At 43.1% G+C, this 24569-nt stretch overlaps 1 protein-coding gene across 4 annotated transcripts; it reads left to right on the top strand.

Annotated features, from left to right (window-relative positions):
* The first annotated feature begins 10942 nt into the window (after positions 1–10942).
* On the top strand, positions 10943–24022 carry MORN4 (MORN repeat containing 4). Of its 4 annotated transcripts, none has more exons than XM_061403009.1 (6): positions 10944–11079; positions 13412–13543; positions 18735–18828; positions 21830–21944; positions 22365–22474; positions 22701–24022. In XM_061403009.1, the coding sequence occupies exons 3-6, from the start codon at positions 18762–18764 to the stop codon at positions 22847–22849; spliced, it is 441 nt and encodes a 146-aa protein (XP_061258993.1). In that variant the 5' UTR covers positions 10944–11079; positions 13412–13543; positions 18735–18761; the 3' UTR covers positions 22850–24022. The 4 variants fall into 4 exon arrangements, with proteins under 4 accessions (XP_061258995.1, XP_061258993.1, XP_061258994.1 ...); XM_061403010.1 differs by having other exon boundaries at positions 10944–11111; XM_061403011.1 differs by lacking the exon at positions 13412–13543 and having other exon boundaries at positions 10943–11079.
* The last annotated feature ends 547 nt before the right edge of the window (positions 24023–24569 follow it).

Here is a 24569-nt window from a genome sequence, read left to right as displayed (position 1 = left end):
CCCCTACCTTCCCTGTTTACTTGGCGACGAGTAGGCACGACCCCTAGCGCGCAGACTGTATCCAATCAAAAACAACGCCTACACAATCCCGTCCTCCGCATTTTATGCCCGTCACCTTCTCTGAAGATTGCGCATGCTCCAGGGGCAAGCTCCGGTCAGACACGCCCCCTTTCCCTTCCAGCCCGGCACCGCCCTTAGCTTCGCACTGCTGGCTCTTATTTGTCAGTGAACAAATAAAGGAGCCTACCTCAACAGTCTTTGGGGATTTGGTTTAGGTCATACCTGAATGGTCTAGTGGTTTTCCCCCACTTTCTTCAATTTAAGTCTGAATTTGGCAATAAGGAGTTCATGATCTGAGCCACAGTCAGCTCCCGGTCTTGTTTTTGCTGACTGTGTAGACTGTCTCCATCTTTGGCTGCAAAGAATATAATCAATCTGATTTCGGTGTTGACCATCTGGTGATGTCCACGTGTAGAGTCTTCTCTTGTGTAGTTGGAAGAGGGTGTTTGCTGTGACTTGGCAAAACTCCATTAGCCTTTGCCCTGCTTCATTCTGTACTCCAAGGCCAAATTTGCCTGTTACTCCAGGTGTTTCTTGACTTCCTACTTTTGCATTCCAGTACTCTATAATGAAAAGGACATCTTTTTTGGATGTTAGTTCTAGGTCTTGTAGGTCTTCATAGAACCGTTCAACTTCAGTTTCTTCAGCTTTACTGGTCGAGGCATGGACTTGGATTACTGTGATATTGAATGATTTGCCTTGGAAAGGAACAGAGATCATTCTGTCGTTTTTGAGACTGCATCCAAGTACTGCATTTCAGACTCTCTTGTTGACCATGATGGCTACTCCATTTCTTCTAAGGGATTCCTGCCTACAGTAGTAGATATAATGGTCATCTGAGTTAAATTCACCCATTCTAGTCCATTTTAGTTCGCTAATTCCTAAAATGTTGATGTTCACTCTTGCCATCTCCTGTTTGACCACTTCCAATTTGCCTTGATTCATGGACCTAACATTCCAGGTTCCTATGCAATATTGCTCTTTACAGCATCAGACCTTGCTTCCATCAACAGTCACATCCACAACTGGGTGTTGTTTTTGCAACACCCTAAATCAAATCCCTAACGATTATACAATGGAAGTGGGAAATAGATTTAAGGGACTAGATCTGATAGACAGAGTGCCTGATGAACTATGGACAGAGGTTCGTGACACTGTACAGGAGACAGGGAGCAAGACCATCCCCAAGAAAAAGAAATGCAAAAAAGCAAAATGGCTGTCTGAGGAGGACTTACAAATAGCTGTGAAAAGAAGAGAAGCAAAAAGCAAAGGAGAAAAGGAAAGATATACCCATTTGAATGCAGAGTTCCAAAGAATAGCAAGGAGAGATAAGAAAGCCTTCCTCAGTGATCACTGCAAAGAAATAGATGAAAAGAATAGAATGGGAAAGACTAGACATCTCTTAAAGAAAATTAAAGATACTAAGGGAACAGTTCATGCAAAGATGGGCTCAATAAAGGACAGAAATGGTAGGGACCTAACAGAAGCAGAAGATATTAAGAAGAGATGGCAAAAATACACAGAAGAATTGTACAAAAAAGATCTTCATGACCCAGATAATCATGATGGTGTGATTACTCACCTAGAGCCAGACATCCTGGAATGTGAAGTCAAGAGGGCCCTAGGAAGCATCACTACAAACAAAGCTAGTGGAGGTGATGGAATTCCAGTTGAGCTAATTCAAATCCTGAAAGATGATGATGTGAAAGTGCTGCACTCAACATGCCAGCAAATTTGGAAAACTCAGCAGTGGCCACAGGCTGGAAAAGGTCAGTTTTCATTCCAATCCCAAAGAAAGCCAATGCTAAAGAATGCTCAGACTACCACACAATAGCACTCATCTCACATGCTAGTAAAGTAGTGCTCAAAATTCTCCAAGCCAGGCTTCAGCAATACATGAATCATGAACTTCCAGATGTTCAAGCTGGTTTTAGAAAAGGCAGAGGAACCAGAGATCAAATTGCCAACATCTGCTGGATCATTGAAAAAGCAAGAGAATTCCTGAAAAACATCTATTTCTGCTTTATCGACTATGCCAAAACCTTTGACTGTGTGGATCACAATAAACTGTAGAAAATTCTGAAAGAGATGGGAATACAAGACCACTGACCTGCCTCTTGAGAAACCTGTATGCAGGTCAGGAAGCAACAGTTAGAACTGGAGATGGAACACAGTCTGGTTCCAAATGGGGAAAGGAATACATTAAGGATGTATATTTTCACCGTGCTTATTTAACTTATATGCAGAGTACATCATGAGAAACGTTGGGCTGGGAGGAAGCACAAGCTGGAATCAAGATTGCCGGGAGAAATGTCAATAATCTCAGATATGCAGATGACACCACCCTTATGGCAGAAAGTGAAGAAGAACTAAAGAGCTTCTTGATGAAAGTGAAAGAGGAGAGTGAAAAACTTGGCTTAAAGCTCGACACTCAGGAAACAAAGATCGTGTCATCCGGTCCCATCACTTCATGGCAAATAGATGGAGAAACAGTGGAAACAGTGGAAGACTTTATTTTTCTGGGCTCCAAAATCACTGCAGATGGTGACTGCAGTCATGAAATTAAAAGACGCTTGCTCCTTGGAAGAAAAGTTATGGCCAACCTAGACAGCATATTAAAAAGCAGAGACATTACTTTACCAACAAAGGTCCATCTAGTCAAAGCTATGGCTTTTCCAGTAGTCATGTATGGATGTGAGAGTTGGACTATAAAGAAAGCTGAGCACCGAAGAATTGATGCTTTTGAACTGTGGTGTTGGAGAAGACTCTTGAGAGTCCCTTGGACTGCAAGAAGATCCAACCAGTCCATCCTAAAGGAAATCAGTCTTGAATATTCATTGGAAGGACTGATGCTGCAGCAGAAACTCCAATCCTTTGGCCACCTGATGCGAAGAGCTGACTCATTTGAAAAGACCCTGATGCTGGGAAAGATTGAAGCGGGGAGGAGAAGGGGACGACAGAGGATGAGATGGTTGGATGGCATCACCGACTCAATGGACATGAGTTTGAGTAAACTCCAGGAGTTGGTAATGGACAGGGAGGCCTGGCGTGCCTTAGTCCATGGGATCACAAAAAGTCAGACACGACTGAATGACTGAACTGAACTGAAGTGACTTCATCAGTCAGTCACTCATTTCTTGAATACCTACTATGAGCCAGCTGTGAGATCAGGGAACTGTGGTCTTTATGTCTGAGTCATTCCATCCTGCGCTTCTTCATTAAATATTTATTGAGCACCTACTGTTTTCAAGAGAGCCAGGAGTGAAGCAAAGAAACAAAATCCCTGCTCTAAGTAAAAAAGTTTTTAAAAATTCCAGTCCTCATGCAGTTTACACAATGCGTGACTCAAATCTCAGTGCTTGTTAATTGAAGAAAAATACGGTACCATTAGCCTAAAAAATTATGAGATCCGAGAAGTAAGAGTCCATGACTTCTTTTGTTCATCACTGTGAGACCTCAGTGTCTAGACTTTGTAGGTGCTCAGTATATTTTTATTAGTGGAAAAGAGAAGGACGATATAGCCCCTGCCCACAAGCTGAAGACCACAGCTCTCTGAGGCAGTAGAAGAAAAAGAGCCAATAATGAGAGCTGGAAACTCCATAATAGGAGTTCAGCAATTTCAGGGTTGACTGGAGAGTCAGCAAAGGCTTTAAGTTCAGCATGTGCTATGAGCTAAGTCTTAAAGGAAGACTGGAATTAGATCACTGGGAGGAGTGGGGGCGGGCACTGTGGGAGTAATCAGTAGTCAATTTACAAAAGAAATGGAAATTTTTATTTCATCCAGCCTGAAGATTATAATCTTGGAGAGCATCTCTCAGACAACTATGAACACAGTTCTGAAGAGGGGAGGGGAAGCATGATTTTGAGGTATAGGTACTGCAGTTAAGCACACATCTTGGTAGAGGTTTACTGCTATTCACAAGGAAGAGATATCTTACTTAATGTTTGATGAGGGTGAAAGAGGAGAGTGAAAAAGCTGGCTTAAAAATCAACATTCAAAAAACTAAAATCATGTCATCCGGTCCCATCACATCATGGCAAATATTGTAGGTCAGTGACTGCCGAGCCTAATGACTTGATTCTTGTAGAACTGAATGGTGGGTAACATTCTTTATTTTACAGTCCCTTCTCTTTCGGTCTTAATTTCAGCCAGGGCTTGGGAGGCATTTTGTGACCAATTTGTCCCATGGTGTGTGGATTCCAAGCTCAGGTCAGAACTTCATTCATAGGCCATTCCATGTGCTATTACTGGACTAGGCTCTGTTAACAGTATCCCAGAGCCTCTTGACCACCTGTCCTACTTGTCTGTTGTGGTCCAGAAAATAGTTCCTTTTTGTTGTTTCTTCCCATATCTAGAGTTACAATATTACATCATTGATCTATAGGACTATGTATCTGGTCAGTCATTTCAAGTCAACTAATCATCATTAATTTTACTGGAGACTCAGTTTCACATTTGGTAATGCGAGAAACAATAATTCCATAAAATAGGCAGAATACAAGTAACATACCTAGTAACATTAATAAAGTCATAAGTAAGTATTTCAGCTAAGAACTTCTATTACACGGAGTCTAGTATCTCCCCAGGTGGTTGAATCAGTCTGTTCTTCACTAATTGCTATCGTTAAGGGAAATGATATACTGGAATTGTACATATGTTAATAGTTCACCAAATATGTCTGTACACACAAGGATTGAGAAATGAACATTATTTTCTAAGGAGTTATATGGCTGGAGCCAGAAGAAGAAAATTTTATCTTTATAGCTGAGCAGGTATTTCGCCATTGAGGAGGTCTGATTAATGCATAAGGCAGATGCACAGTCCACACTAGAGAGGAAGAAGGAAGTCCAAACCGGCAGACAAAATGTTTAAGTTCAAGTTCTTCTCTTGTCTTAAAATGTGAATATTTATTTCATCATTGGGAAAAGAATGAATCAGAGACATCTGAGTTTCAACTCCAGCTCCACACATTATTTTGTACGTTACTAAACTCTCTAAGCCTCAGCGTCCTCCTCTATAAAATAAGAGTAATCATCCCTTCCTCAATTGGTTAAGTAGGAATCAAGATAAGTACATAAAACACTAAGCATAGTGCTTAGCACATGAAAAAGCATTCAACGAATGGTAACTTTTAATTTTGTTAATATTGTTGATGTTGTTTTTGTTTTTATGTTTAAAGTAACCAACAGACTAAAAGCATAGGTTTTCACAAAAGATGACCAGCCACATTGTAACCAATATTTAAAAATCATTCTTTCTTGAATCAAATTATTGCCCCAACTAACTAGAAGTAGGGAACTAAAAGAACTATTGTTTAATTGTATGTATGAAGACCTACAAGACCTTTTAGAACTAACGCCCCCAAAAGATGTCCTTTTCATTATAGGGGACTGGAATGCAAAAGTAGGAAGTCAAGAAACACCTGGAGTAACGGGCAACTTTGGCCTTGGAATATAGGATGAAGCAGGGCAAAGACTAACAGAGTTTTGCCAAGAGAACGCACTGGTCATAGCAAACACCCTCTTCCAACACAAGAGAAGACTCTACACATGGACATCACAGATTGATTATATTCTTTACAGCCAAAGATGGAGAAGCTCTATACAGTCAGCAAAAACAAGACCTGGAGCTGACTGTGGCTCAGATCATGAACTCCTTATTGCCAAATTCAGACTTAAATTGAAGACAGTAGGGGAGATCAGTCCTGGGTGTTCATTGGAAGGACTGATGCTGAAGCTGAAAATCCAATACTTTGATACGAAGAGTTGACTCCTTGGAAAAGACCTGATGCTGGGAGGGATTGGGGGCAGAAGGAGAAGGGGATGACAGAGGATGAGATGGCTGGATGGGAAAAGACCCTGATGCTGGGAGGGACTGGGGGCAGAAGGAGAAGGGGATGACAGAGGATGAGATGGCTGGATGGCATCACCGACTTGATGGACATGAGTTTGCATAAACTCTGGGAGTTGGTGATGGACAGGGAGGCCTGGTGTGCTGCAGTTTATGGGTCGCAAAGAGTCGGACACAACTGAGCAACTGAACTGAACTGATGGTGTTACAGAACAAAATTCAACTGAATAAATTTTAAAGAACTTACTGGCTTTCTTAAATGATTCATGAATTGTGCAGCACCCCATCTAGCAGATAGAAAAGAGCTCTGAGGAGCTACACAAAATGAAAGACCTATATAGGCAGAGGGCAAAGAGCCAAGGAAGTTACAGCGAAAGCAGATTGGTTGTGGCAAGATTCCCCTCCTTTAAGAGCCAGGATGACAGGGTCTGTTAGAAAGATTACCTCACTAGTGCTGACCAGGTAATTCCAGATTGCCTAGTTTAAGATTCCATGTCTGGGAGAGGCTGAAACAGTAATTAAGAAAGGTATTAGGTTTAGGTTTGGTGACATAGAGCTTAGCCTAAGTGATTCTATTTGCGGCCTGTGTCTTATTTTTAACAATAGGAATGTCTTAAACACTTTTTTTTGCCAAGTAAACCTAGGCAAAGGTCCATACAGACGGTTCAGTTTTCCTTTTCAGTTATAAGACATGTATTTCCTTTTCCTAACTAGACATCAAATAATTATGTAATACTAGCCTCTTATGTCCCAGGGGCCATAGCCACAGAGGTGACCTCTTAGTATTATTCATCTCATTTAGCCTTTAAGCTTCAAATTATGGTCAAGGAGAGCTCCAAGATTCAGAGTTCTCCTTTGAATTCTGAGTTTTATCTATAGAAACCCCCCAGAAATTATTTCTGTATTTACCTCTAAGAGCTTGATTTTCCTTTTACTGAAAAGTGTCAGTACATTCCCTAGACATTTTAAGAGCTTGTGCTGAATCCATGCTTAGTTGCCCAGTCATGTCCAACTCTTTGCGACCCCATGGACTGTAGCCCACCAGGCTGCTCTGTCCATGGGATTCTTTAGGCGAGATCACGGGAGTAAGTTGCCACTTACTCCCCCAGGGGATTTTCCCGCTCAAAGATCAAACCCCTGTCTTCTGTGGCTCCAGCATTGTTAGGCAGATTCTTTACCCACTGAGCCATCTACCACTTACCAAAATGCTAAGCATGTGGTTTTACATGCATTACTGGGATTAAGCCATGTAACTAGCATTACAGCCTTATGATGTTGGAAACCAAGGAAACTAACCTGCCAACGGTCACGCAGCTGATAAATGGCAGAGCTGGACCCAAATCCAGTCAGACTACCTCCATGCTTTCAACACTACATTGCTTCTTATTAGTTATTTCTATGAAATGTGTTTCATATTTACCCCTTTCTGTCCATCCTCACTGATCCCTCCATAGTTTTGGTACTCTCAGGATGTCTTAGCTACATTGTTGCAATAGTTTCTTTCTTTCTTTCTTTCTTTTTTAATAAAGTGTCAGTTCAGTTCAGTTCAGTCCTCAGTCCTGTACAACTCTTTGAGACCCCATGGACTGCAGCATGCCAGGCTTCCTTGTCCATCACCAACTCCCAGAGCTTGTTCAAACTCATGTCCATCAAGTTGGTGATGCCATCCAAACATCACATCCTCTGTTGCCCCTTTCTCCTCCTGCCTTCAATCTTTCCAGCATCAGGGTCTTTCCCAATGAGTTAGTTCTTCACATCAGGTGGCCAAAGTACTGGAGCTTCACTTCAGCATCAGTCCTTCCAATGAATATTCAGAGCGGATTTCCTTTAGGATTCACTGGTTTGATCTCCTTGCTGTCCAAGGTACTCTCAAGAGTCTCCAACACCACAGTTCAAAAGCATCAGCATCAATTATTAGGCACTCAGTTTTCTTTATGGCCCAACTCTCACATTCATACATGACTACTGGAAAAACCATAGCTTTGACTAGATGGACCTTTGTTGGTAAAGTAATGTCTCTGCTTTTTAATATGCTGTCTAGGTTGGTCACAGCTTTTCTTCCAAGGAGGAAACATCTTTTAATTTCATGGGTGCAGTCACCATCTGCAGTGATTTTGGAGCCCAGAAAAATAGTCTGTCACTGTTTTCATTGTTTCCCCATTTATTTGCCATGAAGTGATAGGACCAGATGCCATGATCTTAATTTTTTTTAATGTTGAGTTTTAAGGTAACTTTATCACTCTCCTCTATAACTTTCATCAAGAGGCTCTTTAGCTCCTCTTCACTTTCTGCCATAAGGTTGGTGTCATCTACATATCTGAGGTTACTGATATTTCTCCCAGCAATCTTGATTCCAGCTTGTGCTTCATCCAGTCTGGCATTTCACATGATGTGCTCTGCATATAAGTTAAATAAGCAAAGTGACAATATAAAGTATAATTAAAAAAAAAAAAGGATGAGGAGAATGGGGAGAGAATATGCACAAAACAACTGTTTTTGGCAATACCATGATGGTAATATTAGCACTGTCAATTGTGTATAATTTACCAATTGTGTGGAATGTACCAAATAAGTAATTGTGAGATATTTTAACATCATTTGTACCCTTGAGAATCAGGGTAGAAGAAAAGTAGAGACATAGAGTGGAAGAAATTAAGTAAAAGATTTGCAGTCCCATATTTGAATTGGACTTACCAGTATGAACTTATTAGATATTTTAATCTTTATATATATATTTTAACTTAGTTTTAATGGAAGGATAATTGCTTTACAGAATTTTGTTGTTTTCTGTCAAACCTCAACATGAATCAGCCATAGGTATACATATATCCCCTCCCTCTTGAACCTCCCTCCCATCTCCCTCCCCATTTCACCCCTCTAGGTTGATACAGAGCCCCTGTTGGAGTTTCCTGAGACATGTAGCAAATTCCCATTGGCTATCTATTTTACATATAGTGGACACAGGAGATGGGGGAGGAAAGGACAGGACAAATCAAGAGAGCAGCACTGACACATACACACCATCATGTGCAAAACAGACCAGTTCAGTCCAGCCTCTCAGTCGTGTCCGACACTTTGTGACCCCACGGACTGCAGCAAAACAGATAGCCAGCAGTTAACTGCTGTATTGCACTGGACGTTCAGCCCGGCACCCCGCAACTGTCAGAGCTTCTGAGTGTGCTTCTCTGCTTTCACTCTCTCTCTGATCATCTTTGGTGTCAGTGCCAGATTAATTTTCTTAAAACACTGGTTTGATTGTGTCACCACTCTGATCAAGAAACCATATTTTTTTTACTGTGGCAAAATATATGTAATATTTATCATTTTAACTGTCCACAAGTGTCTAATTCAGTGACAGTAAATACATTCACAATGTTGTGTAACTATCACCACTGTCTATACCCAAAGCTTTTTTTCATCCCAACAAAAACTCTGTACCTGTTAAACAATACTTTCCTCTTCCCCTGGCTCTTGGTAACCTCTATTTTACTTTCTGTGTCTACAAATTTGCAGATTTGAGAAACCACATTTTGCAAAACATATCTTCTAATTTTTCAAGTCTTTCCATAATTTGACCAGTCTATTTAACTTTATTTCTTCATATTTTCTAATTACACATTCTCCAATCTAATATCTGTTTTATTAACAATATGTTCTCTCAACTACTGTACTTATATCCATAGCTAACACCACGTAGTTCAGCTTCTTGAACCAGTGAGTTGGAGCTGGACCAAATCTTATAGGTTTGCTAGTGTAAACTCATTTCACAGGCTAGAGAGCTTACCAACTTGCTTGAAGGCACACACAATTGGTAGCAAAGATGGGATCTGAAGACTGAATCCCAATCATTTAAACCTACAGTTTACTGAAGACTTACAGTGTCAGACTCCTACAAGGTCAGACACAGTACTGAGAATTTTATATTGTATTTTCATACAAGTTCTGGGGAGACTTTATCATTATTGCTGCTGCTGCTGCTGCTAAGTCGCTTCAGTCGTGTCTGACTCTGCGCGATCTCATAGACAGCAGCCCACCAGGCTCCACCGTCCCTGGGATTCTCCAGGCAAGAACACTGGAGTGGGTTGCCATTTCCTTCTCCAATGCATGAAAGTGAAAAGTGAAAGTGAAGTCGCTCAGTCGTATCTGACCCTCAGCGACCCCATGGACTGCAGCCCACCAGGCTCCTCCGTCCACGGGAGTCTCCAGGCAAGAGTACCGGAGTGGGTGCCATCGCCTTCTCCTTGCTACTACCACCCTAGTCTACAGATTAGGAAATCCAAATTCAGAGGAAAAATCTACTTACTCTGTTCACGTGCTTGCCTTCTCTTAATAATTAAATAGTCTTGGATTTTTGCACTTGCACGAATCTTTTCTTCTCCACGTGGAGTCAGTAAATCCTATGAGAGCGGTGATCATGTCTATTCTAACCTGGCAAAACCTAGCATCATGCAGCTTTCACATTGTTCAGTAAATAAATATGGGTAAGTTGGTTGGTGTGCATATTTGAAAGGATTTGTTCCAATCTTGACACTATATTTTAAATATAAATGGTATGAGTAATTACAACGACAACACAAATCCGTATAGTGAATGTAAAAGTGCCCTGATATCACAATGCTGGCACAGGGCAGATACTTATGAAACTGCAGTTGTCCTGTCTTGCTCTTTACAATTTACAAAGTCGCAATCTCAAAAGTCAGTTTTGGGTTCTGTCCTTTAGCTCCTCATTGGTGCCTTTGACAACTGCGGAGATCTAAGCAGGATAGGAGACGCTGGTGTAGGTGGTCATTGCTGTTTCTGTCTCAGATTTGGTTTGGTTTGGTTTGGCTAATTAGGTAGGCTACCCCTGGTAGATGAGTTCTGAGTTCTCCCGGTGGCTAAGACGTGACTGTAGTTCAGCCCCACCCCTCTTTCGGGTATTTAGCGCAGGGAGCCTGAGCCACTGACCCGCACAAAGATGGCGCAGAGCCCGGGGCTGGCCCAATGGGGAGTGGCGTTGCTACCGGTTGCCTAGGTAACAGCCAATGGGCTGCGGGAATTGGTCCCAGTGTGGCTACCCGGGATGGCGGCGTCAAGTAGGGCAGGCACTGGAGGTAGCCGCGGAGAGGCAGGTGGCAAGGGCGAGCCGGGCGGAACGGAGGTCCGGGCCGCTGCAGCCTGGCGTCGGGGTGAGACGATCATCCTTGAAGCCCCGGCCCAGGTTGACTGGCAGCACGGGTGGGAGGGGGCCGGGAGAGTGTGATCGGGCAAAAGGGACTGGGGACCCCAGCCCGAAATGACAGGGGCTGGGGAGCGCGGGTCCATCCGGGGGGGTGGCACCCGCGGGGGTCCCAAAACCCGGGCTTCCGTCTCTGCTGCGGGGTCTGAGGCCGGAGGGAGCCCATGGCGCCCGGGATAGCGAGAGGGGTGGGTGGGGGCTTTGTGAAGAGCGGATGGCAGACCTGTGTGAGCGGAAGACCCCGCCCCCGTGGAAGAGCTGACCCCGGGTGGAGGGAAGGAGCTGTGCTGAAAGGCCAGGACCGGTGGGAGAAGAAATGGGGAGGTCGACGAGAAGAGTTGCCTTCTTGCGGTCTAGGGCTTTGTTTGCTCAGGGTTAGCCTGTCACACTTTGGTGGAGAGGCATCCCGCACACACTCAGTGAGTCTTGGGAAAGGGGATGCTTAAATTAGCTGATGGTGGCATCCCTACGTCTAGCATCTCCAAACTGCTTAGGTACCAACGGAAGTCACTCGACTATGTTAGAACCCAGCCCAGGCATTTTACTTTCTCATTGACTAGAATAGTATCCTGGCAGTCCCATCGCCCCAAGGCCTCTGGTTTTTTGTTTTGACCTTCTTTCTGGCGTCAGGATTTTCTTTCCACTTTCAGCAATCTTAACTGTCTCACAGTCTTCCTAAATAAGACCTTTATCTAATAGTGATACATTTGTTTACTTTTCCTGTGGAAGGAAGAATTGTTATAGTGAAAGAGATTTACAGACTTAAAAGAGACAATTATTTTAAGCTCACTTAAAATACTTTAAAAAGAACATTTGACTTCTTGTTCTAGGTCTCTTACAAGCCTGATCTTTGTTCATCAAAGCCTTCATTTTCTTCTTTTTGGAATTCTAAAAGCCTAAAAACTGCTTTCCTTAGAGCTTAAAGAACTTTGACAAGACTGTCATACCCTGGGGAGGGTGGCTTTAGGGGAACCATGTGACGCTTATTAATATGTGTGGGTAGTTAAAGTGGATGCCTCAAAAAATATTCTTAAACTGAAAATCTGCTTTCTTTTAGTTTTTTTTTTTTAATCCTCTGGATTTGGATATATGTTAATTACAGTGGATCCATAAATGTTTTTGACCAGTTTGATTTCTGAAATTTTATAAAAAGACAAATGAAATGGAAACAACAGTTTTCATCCCTGCCTTCTAGTTCTATTTGGAAATGTCTGGGGCAGGAGAAAATAAAGATAGTGAGGATATAGTGGATTGTGTAGACTAACAGTATGTTGGTTTATGGGGACAAAATAGTCATTTTCTTTTAGATAAATGTTTGGTTTGATCCTTTGCAACCTATCTATCAAGAGAGAAAGGGTGGGCATCTGTTAAGAAGGATGACTTATCTTGACTTTCTAGCTAGATTCCACATATGTATCTGAACCCTAAACTCCTAGGTCATCTATTCTCTTTAAAAAGATTTTTTGAATAGCTGATACAAATACTGATTTGCATCCTTTATTAAAGTATTGGTGGTTTTTGTAGTCTATATTAGCACTGGCTATACTTCATTAAACTAGATTTATCTCAATAACTATGATTACTGATAAAGTTCCTTTTGGGGTCAGTGGCTATACAGCTATTAATTAGCATGGCTAATTACAGAAGTCATAAATGAAAACCCTGACACTGTCTCAGGCAGTGACAATATCAATTATTTGGACACTTGTAGAAGTTTCTATTCGAGTGTGTTCAACCACGGCCTGAGAGGAATGGAGTGTACATCTGGTTCCTTTAATTAGCACTTCTCATTGTGTTCTTGGGAACTGACATCATTTTGACAAGCAACTATTGAAGTTTGCTCTATATCCCTAGAACAAAAAGGAATGAGAATTTGTAGTACCTGTAGACATACTACATTAAAAACAAATGGAAAAGGACAGTGGCAGGGTTAGGTTGAGAGATGATGTTTCAGTTACAATTGCTGTATAACCAATTACCCCAAAATTAGCTGCTTAAAACCTGCCATATGATGCTCACAGATCCTGTGAGTCAGGAATTTGGAGAGGGCATCATGGCAATGACCTCATTCTCTTCCATGATACTTCAGCTGAGATGCAGGTTCAGTGGCTGGGAGCTGGAATCATTCTGAAAGCTCCTTTACTCACTCCTGGTGCCTAGGCTAGGGTGGTTCAGTGATGAGGACTGCTAACTGAAAGCACCAACGCATGTGACTTTATATGTGGCCCAGCCTCTGAGCATGGTAGCCTCAGGATAATCAAACTACTTATGTGGTGTCTCAGGTCTCAGAGCTCAAGTTTACCAGTGAGCAAGATGGAAACTGCATCACCTTTTATGATCTAACCTCAGAACACATCATCACTTCCGTCACCTTCTATTGGTTGGAGCAATCACAAGCCTGGCCAGATTCATAGGTGAGTTAGACACAAGTTTTTGATGGGACAGTGGCGAGGTCAAATTGTAGAAGAACGTGTAAGACAGGAAATATGGCCGCAAATATCTTCAGAAAATACAGTCTACTCTATTTGGTAATGAGAAGCTAATCTTTCATTTCTTTCGCTTCTTTGAAATGTTTAGGATATATTGCCCAAAAGCTAACAGCATACCGAAACATTTACAATTGGAGGGGCTGGCTAGTACTTGGTCCCTAGATAATCCTCAAATTTTAGAGAAGCATTATTCCCTTTCAGATTCCTTCTACTGGTGGGATGCCACTGTTTGGAAATTTCATACAAGAAAAAGTAAACATACAAGAGACTGAGCCCCTTTATCATCAGTCTGATTCCTCAATGTGCACTGCAATAACTCCTTCCAAAACTTTGAAGACAAATTAGCTGCTTCTGAACATTTAGAGGGAATGTCCTTAACATCATCTTCCTGTGGAAATAATGATTTTGTGTTTATGTATCAGAACAGTTGTTTAGTTTCAATATTTAGTAGAAGATGCAACCATTCATATTCTGATTTGTTTTGAAGGAATGAAATAGTACCATACCATTTATGCCACAGCTGACAGTTTTGTTCTCGGATGTAATTATTTCTGGGAAGAGCCAATGGTAGCCTCTAGCTGTCAACATGTCTGTCTGTACTGGAAAGAGTTTTCCTCTTTAGTTTTGACGGCAAACTGCGTCTCTTCCTCTCATTAATGTTGTATTTTCCATGGAGTCATGTTGACCTCTACCCCAGGCATACTCTGCTGCTGGGTTGATTATAAGAAGCTTGTGAGCCTGAAATTAGATGCTGACCTTGTGGAACATTGATGCGACAGAGATGGCATACCAGAGGCCAGCATCACCTCACTGAGAAATAGACCCTAGAGGTATTGAGGGGCATTAAGACAAGAAAACGATCCTTGTCTTGGGATGTCTTCTACTATTTAAGGGACCCTGGATATGGAGCTCCTGAGTAACTGGAAAATTGAGAAAAATCCCTGGTGAATCTATGGGAATGACTCTGCAGTGAAGTGAAAGTCACTCAGTCGTGTCCAGCTCTTTGCTACCCCATGGGCTGTAGCCCACCAGGCTCCTCTGTCCATGGGATTCTCCAGGCAAGAATACTGGAGTGGGTTGCCATGCCCTCCTGCAGGGGATCTTCCCAACCCAGGGATCGAAGCCGGGTCTTCTGCATCGCAGGCAGATTCTTTATGGTCTGAGCCACCCAACTTCCACAAAGCTGGCCTTCATTATAGAGGTAGAAATTAATATCCCTGTGTATTTGGTGAGAGCACAGGGCTTCTGCTCTGTTCAGGCCAGGCTGTCTTCACATCAGATCACTTATGAGCTTTTAACATCTGTATCAAAATCATTATGACATAGGCCAAAATTAGAATACCCCATAAGGCACTGATAAAGAATAGATGAGTGGCTTTAATTTACTTTTCCTCTACTCAGCACTTACCTCATTAGTCAAAATTGTTGATATTTTTCCAAAATGTTATTTGAATTTGTAAGGAAACACAAAAGATTCTGAATAGCCAAAGTAACCTTAAGAAAGACAACAAAGCTGAAAGTATCATGCTTCCTGATTTCAAACTGTACTACAAAGCTGCTGCTGCTGCTGCTGCTGCTAAATCGCTTCAGTTGTGTCCGACTCTGTGCAGCCCCATAGACGGCAGCCCACCAGGCTCCCCGGTTCCTGGGATTCTCCAAGCAAGAACATTGGGTTCTTCAAGAACAAATGGGTTGCCATTTCGTTTTCCAATGCGTGAAAGTGAAGTCACTCAGTCGTGTCTGACTCTTAGCGACTCCATGGACTGCAGCCTACCAGGCTCGTCTGTCAGCTAGAGTGATCAAAATAATACGTACGGGCACAAAAACAGGCACACAGATATAGAATAGAGAGCAGAGAAATGAACCCACACTTATATGGGCAACTAGTCTACCACAAAAGAAGCAAGAATATACAATGGTGAAAAGATAGCCCCTTCAGTAAATTGTGTTGTGAATACTGGGCAGCTACATGCAAAGGAATCAAATTGGACTACTCTGTCATACCATGTACAAATGAACAAACCCTCAAAATGGAATAAAGACTTAAATATAAGTTGTGACACCACAAAACTCCTAGAAGAAAAGATAGGCAGCGTGCTCTTTGACATCAGTCTTAGCAATAATTTTTGGATATGTTTGCTCAGGCAAGAGAAACAAAAGCAAAAATTAACAAATGGGACTTAAACTAAAAAGCTTTTGCACAGTGAAGGAACCTATCAACAAAGTGAAAAGGCCACCTACTAAATAGGAGAAGATATTTGCAAATAATATATTTGATAAGGGGTTAATATCCAAAATATACAAAGAACTCATAAAACTCAATTTCAAAAAAGCAGACAACCTGATTAAAAAATGAGCAGAGAACCTGAATAGATTTTTTTCCAAAGACGTACGGATGGCCAACATCACTAACCATCAGGCAAATGCAAGTCAAAACCACAGTGAGAAGACTTGCCTGGTAGTCCAGTGGTTAAGAATCTGCCTGCCAGTGCTGGGGACATGGGTTTGATCCCTGTTCCAGGAAGATTCCACATGTTGAGGGACATCTAAGCCCATGGGCCACAACTGCTGAAGCCCACACACTCTAGAGCCTGTGCTCTGCAACAAGAGAAGCCACTGCAATGAGAAGTCTGTGCAGCGCAACCAGGAGATAGCCCCAGCTAGCTGCAACCAGAGAAAGCCCGTGCACAGCAATTAAGACCCAGCACTGCCATAAATAAAATTTTTAAAAATATTTTTAAAAACCCACAGTGAGCTATTACTTCACATCTGTTAGCATGACTGTTATCAAAAAGACAACAAATTATAGGTATTGGCAAGGATGTGAGAAAAGGGAAACCTTGTGTACTATTGATGGGAGTGTAAATAGGTACAGCCACTATGGAAAACAGTATGGTAGTGCCTCAGAAAATTAAAAACAGAGCTACCGTATGATCCAGTACTACCATTCCTGGGTATTTATCTGAAGAAAATGAAAACACTAATTGGAAAAGATATGCATCCCTATGTTCATTGCAGCATTGTTTACAATAGCCAAAATATGGACACAATCTAAGTGCCCATCAATAGATGAATGGGTAAAGAAGATGTGGTACATATTAATGTGTATGTATATATATGGTAGAGTACTACTCAGCCATAATAAAGAATGAAACCTTGCCATTTGTGACAATATAGATGGACCTAGAGGGTTTTATGCTAAAATGAAATAAGTCAGATAAAGACAAATGCTATGTGATTTCACTTACACATGGTATTTATAAAACAAAAATAGATGAATGAACATAACAAAACAGAAACAGCTACAGAGAATAAGCAAGATAGTTGCCAGAGGAGAGGGCATAAGAAGAAGAGAAAGAAAGAAAGAGAAATAGGGATTGTATGCTAAAAAATAACATCAAATCATTCTGTTTATCTCTGTTTATATTTAATTATGTTTTGAGTATCTTAACCCCTTCTTATAGAATATCCTTGAAGATAAACATTCTTTTACCACTTGTATGAAGCTATACCTAGCCAGTCTCCAAATGTTATCGGTTGTTTTCATTTATCCTGTGACATATCTAATAATAATTCCTGCTCCCATTACCCTGGGCTTTACTTGTGGCTCAACGGCTAAAGAATCCTCCTGCAATGCGGGAGACCTGGGTTTGATACCTGGGTTGGAAAGAACCCCTGGAGAAGGGAACAGCTACCCACTCCAGTATTCTGGCCTGGAGAATTCCATGAACTGTATATAAGTTCGCAAAGAGTCAGACATGACTGAGTGACTTTCACTTTCACTTTCCCCTATTATCTCCCTAGTTCAGGCCTTAGGAGCTCAAACCTGGGCATATCGGTTAGCTTTTGCTAGGTGTGTTATTACACACCATCCTCAAATTATAGTGGCTAAAACAACAACCATTTATTTAGTCTGTGATTCTGTGGGTGTGTAATTCAGGGCTGAGCTCAGGAGGGCAGCTCTTCCAGTCCTGCCTGAGCTCACCCAGGCATCTGCAGTCTGCAAGTCAGATAACCCACCCAGATCTAATGGGCAGAGAAATAAATAACCTGCCTCTTAGTGGAGGATCTGCCATGTCACGTTGCAAAGACATGGATGGAGGAAGAGTATGTCATGTGCATTTTTACAGTTGACTAAACGATCACATCTTTTGTAGCTTTTCTGGCTGTAGGCTTTTGCTGTTCCAACCCATCCTGCTTCCTTCTGCCACATTCATTTTCCTTAGACTCTGCTTTCATAGTTTGTGTTGTAACCCCCAGAGGTTTCTTCTTTCCCCCTACCTTATCAGCCATCAACCCTTCTGCCTAGCTTCCAAAGGTCTCATTAAGCTGGCCTGACCCTAAAAGCAGAGACATGGTACAGGGGAAAAGAGCTAGTGGCAGTCGGGGAGGCATGGGCACCATCATCGTCACTGCTCACTAAACTGGTTCTTGACCTCTTTGGGCTTGTTTTCTCCAAATGGTTCTCCCTCCAAAATGAGGGGGTTTGGATTCTTGTCAGATTTAAGATTTAGGCTGGGTGTACATAAATGAATTTACTTCCCATTACTCTGTAAATAAACCTTCAAGACCTGGCTTCTTACTTCCCGCTGCACATGTCATGTTTATGTTGCTCTTGGTGCTTTCATCCCTGTGTTTTTTCAGTCTGGAATTGCCCTTTGCGTCCTTCACTGCTTGTTTTAAATTCTGCCCATCCCTTGTCTTTGTAATCTCTGCCATCCAGTTTGACATTTAATTGTATCATCTCTCGTATTACTCAGTGTTTCAGTTGTTACTTTTATCAACTAGACTACAAACTCATCAAGGGACAAGACTATATTTTATGCATTGACTAAGCACATAGTAGGTCTCAAGCAAATGCTTAAAGATTAATCCTAAATTTCCATCCCAGGGCTTAGAAAATTAGAACTGGCTGAAACTTGTTGAGACAAGTAAGAGGATAAGACTGGGCAGAGGTGGTGATGATGGTGGTGGTGGTGGTGGTTTGGGGTGGGGATTTTTGTTAAATGTACTCATGCTTACCAGGCTGGTAGCCTTTAGAAGGTATCTATAAAATTGCTCTCCAGGCCTTTCCTCCAGCCAAGAGACACTGGTTCTCTTCTGTTGTTTCTTGCAGATTTCATCCTTTTTGTGAGCTGTCACCATGACCCTGACAAAAGGTTCCTTCACTTACTCCAGTGGAGAGGAGTATCGTGGCGAGTGGAAGGAGGGTGAGAGGACCCATGGGGGACATCCAGTGATGTACCCTTCATTTGGCTGAAGGCGAAATACATCAGGACATATAAGCAAGCTTTATGAGACTTCATTTCTGTATCCAGGATTTAATCCAAATAGTGCCTTTCCTTTTATTCAATTTTAGGATTATAAATAAAGGAATTGGAAAATGCTACTACTATGCCAACCTCCAAAAATAAGTTAAATGTTCCCACTTCTAAATTTAAAGTGTTTTAGCACTCGTTTATTGTTTATTTTTTGCCATGCCTCATGGCTTGCAGAATCTTAGTTCCCTGACCAGGGGTGGAACCTGGGCCCTCAGCAGTGAAAGCGCTGGATCCTAAGCACTGGACGACCAGGGGACCCCCACCCCCAGCACTCTTTTTCTCCTTTCATGGCATTATTTGGGAACTGTTTTTATAACTGCTCATGTACTCAGCAGAGCAAAATGAGTGATTTTTAGTGCCTGTAAGTTAGAAAGTGTAAATTCATTGCAATGACTTGTCATTGCACTTGCAATGATTCTAGGGAATCTTAAGAAGTTGAGGAAATTAGGGCAGACACTCAAGAGAAGATGACATCCATGGCCTTGAGTTTCCTGTGACAGCTCATTATACTTGGAAGTATCTATTCATAGGCATGGCAGAATTCCTCAGAGCCTGAGACTGTACAGGAAGCAGGTTAATAATGTTCAGCTTGGAAACAGTCTGGCCACTTAAAAGTCTCATGGGTCCAATCCTAGCAAGCCAGGAACTGCCCTGAGGAGACTAGACTTTATAGTTGTGCCAGCGAAGAGCAGTTCACACCGTTTCCAGACACCTCACTTTTTTCATGGTAGATCCCTGCGGCTGATGAATTCTTGAGATTTGAGAGGAGAAATTGTGCATATGGGATGTGACCTTACCTCCATACATCCCAGCCTTTCCTCCTGCCTCCCAAACTGCTCTCACCTTCAACGTGACATTTTCGAAGAGAGTCTTCCTGAGGCTCTGCTGGGCAGTCTCTATCCACCAAAAGAACTCCCTGGTACCCTGAAAGGCATTGCTGCTTCTCTAGTATCTTACTCTGTTCTCTGGTCAGTCCAGTGGGTAAACACAGCCCTACTGATGGGGCAAAGCTCAAACCAGTCTTGCCAGTCCGGCTGTTAGGTTTGCCCCACAGCTTCATAGTCTCAGAAGGTACTTTAATTTTTTCTTAGACTGGCAAGGTAGTTAACTGTTGAGGGCTCCCGAGTCAGGGTGCCGACTGCATTTGCTGTCTAGCTCTGCCTCTTGGTTGCTCTATGACCTTGAGTACCTTTTTTTTTAGCTTCCCCTTGCCTTGGTTTCTGCATCTGTTAATGGGAAAAAGAGGGGTTTTCCCTGGCAATCCAGTAGTAGAGACTCTGCACTTCCATTGCAGGGGATTTGGGTTTGATCCCTGGTCAGGGAGCTAAGATCCCATATGCTGCATGGTGTGGCAAAAAAAAAAAAAAAATTGGAAATAATATTGTTATTTATTTTTAATTCAGTTCAGTTCAGTCGCTCAGTCGTGTCTGACTCTTTGCGACCCCATGAATCGCAGCACGCCAGGCCTCCCTGTCCATCACCAACTCCCGGAGTTCACTCAGACTCACGTCCATCGAGTCAGTGATGCCATCCAGCCATCTCATCCTCTGTCGTCCCCTTCTCCTCCTGCCCCCAATCCCTCCCAGCATCAGTCTTTTCCAATGAGTCAACTCTTATAAATAAAAATAAATAGTATTTAAGTATTAAGTATTAAATACTATTATATTAAATAATATTTAAGAAATAGTATTGTGCCTACCTCCTAAAGTTGTTGTAGTGATCAAATTAGATGATAAATACAAAGTGTTTGAAAGAGTCCCTGGCATATAGTGAAGGCCCTGTAAACATTAGCTATTGTGATTTTTGTTTTAAAAAAATTGTTTTTTAGCTATTGTGATTTTTAAGTGCTCTCTTACCTTCATACTTAGATCTGCTCCAAATCTGATGGCTGTTGCTGGCCAAAATCTTGGCTTTCTCTGCCCACCCAATCCAAATAAAAAAATGTGGAGACAGAGTTTGGAGAAAATAGAAAGGTGGCTTTAATTCTCAGCAGGCAGAGAGGGAAATACAGTAGGCTCATGCCTCAAGAACTGTGCCCCCTCTGCTTCATAAGGAGTCTATGGGCTTATATAAGATGAGTGCTTGCAGTCAGGGGTCTGTGATGAGGAGCGAAGGTGTAAGAATCTTGTATTCTTCCTCTTGCATGGTTTCAAAACCAGTCACAGGCTGGTGTCAGTATCCCAGTAATTCAGTCTGGCAGTCCTGTGGCCCTGCCCCTTCTTTCTGATATGTAAAAAGAGAAAAACTACAAGAGGTGGTTTGCAGAGAGAGTGCTATAAAGGTAAGCACCAGATACAGGATGTAAGTAGCAGAGTCAAGGGCTTCCCAGGTGCTGCTAGTGATAAAGAACCTGCCTGCCAATGCAGGAGACGTGAGAGATGTGGGTTCAGTCCTCTGGAGGAGGGCATGGCCACCCACTCCAGTATTCTTGCCTGGAGAATCCCATGGACAGAGGAGCCTGGCGGGCTGTGGTCCATAGGGTCACAAAGAGTTGGACACGACTGAGGTGACTTAGCCCACACGCATGCAAAGGATAATAGGTGCAAAATGTAGCTCATGCAGAGTTAGGGGGCAGAAAAGCAATTTCAGTTACAGACTACAGATTAGGAAAAGTTAAAGTAAAAACTGGGAATGTCCAGACCTGTTCACTGTTCTCTTTATCTTCTTTGATCTCAGGAAAGGGAAAGAAAAACTCACTGCTCTTTTTCCCTTTTCACCACAACAATCCTTGGAGCCAAGTTATTACTCTGGGCAATGGTTCTCTGCCCTGCTAATGTCACTGTCTTCTTTCCTTTGTTGGGGGGTGATGCAAGGCAAAGGATGTTAGACAGTGACAGAGGGCCCTGAAGCTGCCCCATCCCAACCTGACACCCGTCTTCTCTTTGCTCAGGCCGCAGACATGGTTTTGGTCAACTGATGTTTGCAGATGGTGGCACCTACCTGGGCCATTTTGAGAATGGGCTCTTTAATGGCTTCGGGGTGCTGACCTTCTCAGATGGCTCAAGGTGGGTACCTGGTCATTCTTTTCCCAGCCTTAGACTAAGGAAGGGAAGCTCTGATCTAAAAATGATAGCGAGAAACACCTGGTCAAATCTGAGCTTGTCCCTGACTCTCTGAAAACAGGCAAAGAGTAGCATTCATTCTTTTATTGGTTACTTTATAAATACATCTAAAATTTGAGACGGCAAGGAGGTCAGTGACCTCTCAGCCCACCACTGTGCTCTTTGGTTGTTTCCTTGAGATTAGAGCCTCATATCATTTGGGCTCTCTGACTCCTCTCTGCTGGGTGAGATGGGTGAGTGGGGTTGGGGGAGCTCTGGAAGAGTGGAATCAGCTTTGCTCCTTAGCGTTAATAAACCACATGTTTGGTGTTGGTAGCTGCCTGACTCAGTTATCCTAAAGGCTCACATCTCACGTTTCCCCAGGTATGAGGGGGAGTTTGCCCAGGGCAAGTTCAACGGCGTCGGAGTCTTCATTCGACATGACAACATGACCTTTGAGGGAGAATTTAAAAACGGCAGAGTGGATGGTTTAGGTAAGTTGCCAACCAGCAGGACAGGTGACTGAGGCGAGTAAATGGGTGGCAGCACACTTTTGCAGCTTTAATCCTTCTGTGGACACCCAGCAATACAGAGTGCTGGGTCCATGGACTGAGCACCCAAGAGCTGCAAATTTTCTCTCCCTCGGCTTCAACGTAGCAAGCTGGCCTCCGAGCCACAAATGCCATTGTCACACCCTTATTTTCTCTGTCCCCGTCAAAGGCCTGCTGACTTTCCCTGATGGTTCTCATGGAATACCCCGCAATGAAGGTCTGTTTGAGAACAACAAGCTTTTGCGGCGTGAGAAGTGCTCGGCGGTGGTCCAGCGGGCCCAGAGCGCCTCCAAGTCAGCCCGGAGCCTCACTGCCTGACGGGGGCTGTGCCTGGCTGACAGCAATGCCCACCACCCGTTCAGGGTGGACAAATGAACCCAACGTGAGAGGAGACGAAAATGACCATGGAGCAGAAGCCCCGGGAGGGGCCGGTCACCTGCAAGGCAGGGCTTTGGTCACAGAAGGTCTGAGGCTAGGGCCACTGCAGCAGTGGTCACCCAGCATGTCCTTCCCTTCTCTTACTCGTTGGTACTTCTGTCCCTAACACCATAGATCACCCGGTGCAGACCGGCTGCTGCCTTTCTACTTCATTTTCTGCCAAGTGATGCAGAATATTTTCCTTCTGCCTCTATTTGGTGCAGATGATCCCAGCCCCAGATGAGGGCCAAGTGCTCAGTGCTCTGTGAGAAATGAAGGAAACAGTAGGGGTGGCCTTGACAGTATAGCAGTCCCGTGAAAGTCAAGACCAGAGCTTCTCTGTATGTTGTCCTGCATTCCCGGTTGGCATCATGGCCCCAGGCCTTCCGCTTTGTCCGACCAGCCTGGTCCTGTGTCTGCTTGTTGCCCCTGTGAAGGGTTCAGTGAAGTGCTGTTTTCCTCTCCCTTGACTTTACAAGCTGTCTTCCTACCCTGAGTTCCAGCAGGTAATCTGTGCCCCTCTCTCCTTCCTTAGACATGGGAAAGGATCCTTTTAGTCAGAAAGAAACTGATGTAAATAATCATCTTATAGCTTGTAATTATTACTTACTCCAGGTCAAGGGCAGACATCTCTGGGTCACATCAGGCCTTGTCATGGAGTGAACTGAATCCTCAAGGACGGCTTGGGCTGACACAGCTCCTTCTCAGTGGACCAGTAGGTCAGACCCACCTCAACCCTTTGGGGTTCAGGTAGAATTTGACCCATCTTGGGAAGGCAATGAACTCAAAGAGCATTTGGTTCACTGTGACTCTTCCACCAAGAGCTTTGGCCATCAGGCCTAGGAATCAGATCTGGATTGATTGCACTCCTGCACAATTCATCACAGAGGCCTCCAGTTACCCTGGGATCCCAAGATGCCCCACCTGATCCCCAGCCCCTTATCCTCACACTGAATGTCTCCTCAACAGCAGACTGTGGTGGAAGTGATAGTTGTGTGCCTCTATTTATTCTCTGTGTTATACTGTGGAAACAAGTGCTTATGAGGAATAAAGAAATCGCCAGAACTACCTATACTTGGTTTTCCTGACTCTCTTGCTCTACATCTGTATAGATATTGGCTCATTTGCTGTTTCTAAAAGTTAGTCATAGATGAGGGTTGGAAACTGAGGGTTGCACACTTTACTATGAAATATCATCTAATTCTGCAAGGTAGGCACATGCAGAATTTAAAAAAAAAGAACACAAACAACAACAGCAGACAGGCTGAGGTTGCCCTAACTAGTGAGTAGCAGAGCTGGGTAGGATTTGTATCTGGGACTTTATGGCTCCAAAGCACTTTCCCCACTGTACTCATCTTGAACGTCAGGGTGCCCAAGTCCTGAAACAGGTTATCGTTATACCCAGCAGGTATCTCGGGCAACTCTTTGCACAGTCACCTGCCACACTAACCCTTTCATATGCACAATCTTATAAGTCCTGAGAGGAAGGTACCATTATTATCCTGCTATCACCGATGAGGTTCAGGGCATGTACATAGTGTTCCAGGATCTTGCTGACACTAAGGCCTCTACAGATCCAAGAATTTAAGCTCAAAGGCTGAGCTCTTCCCCAGTACACCAG

Source organism: Bos javanicus, chromosome 26 (genome assembly GCF_032452875.1).
Source record: "Bos javanicus breed banteng chromosome 26, ARS-OSU_banteng_1.0, whole genome shotgun sequence".
Classification (NCBI taxonomy): Eukaryota; Metazoa; Chordata; class Mammalia; order Artiodactyla; family Bovidae; genus Bos; species Bos javanicus.
This window is presented reverse-complemented; position numbering and strand designations above follow the sequence as displayed.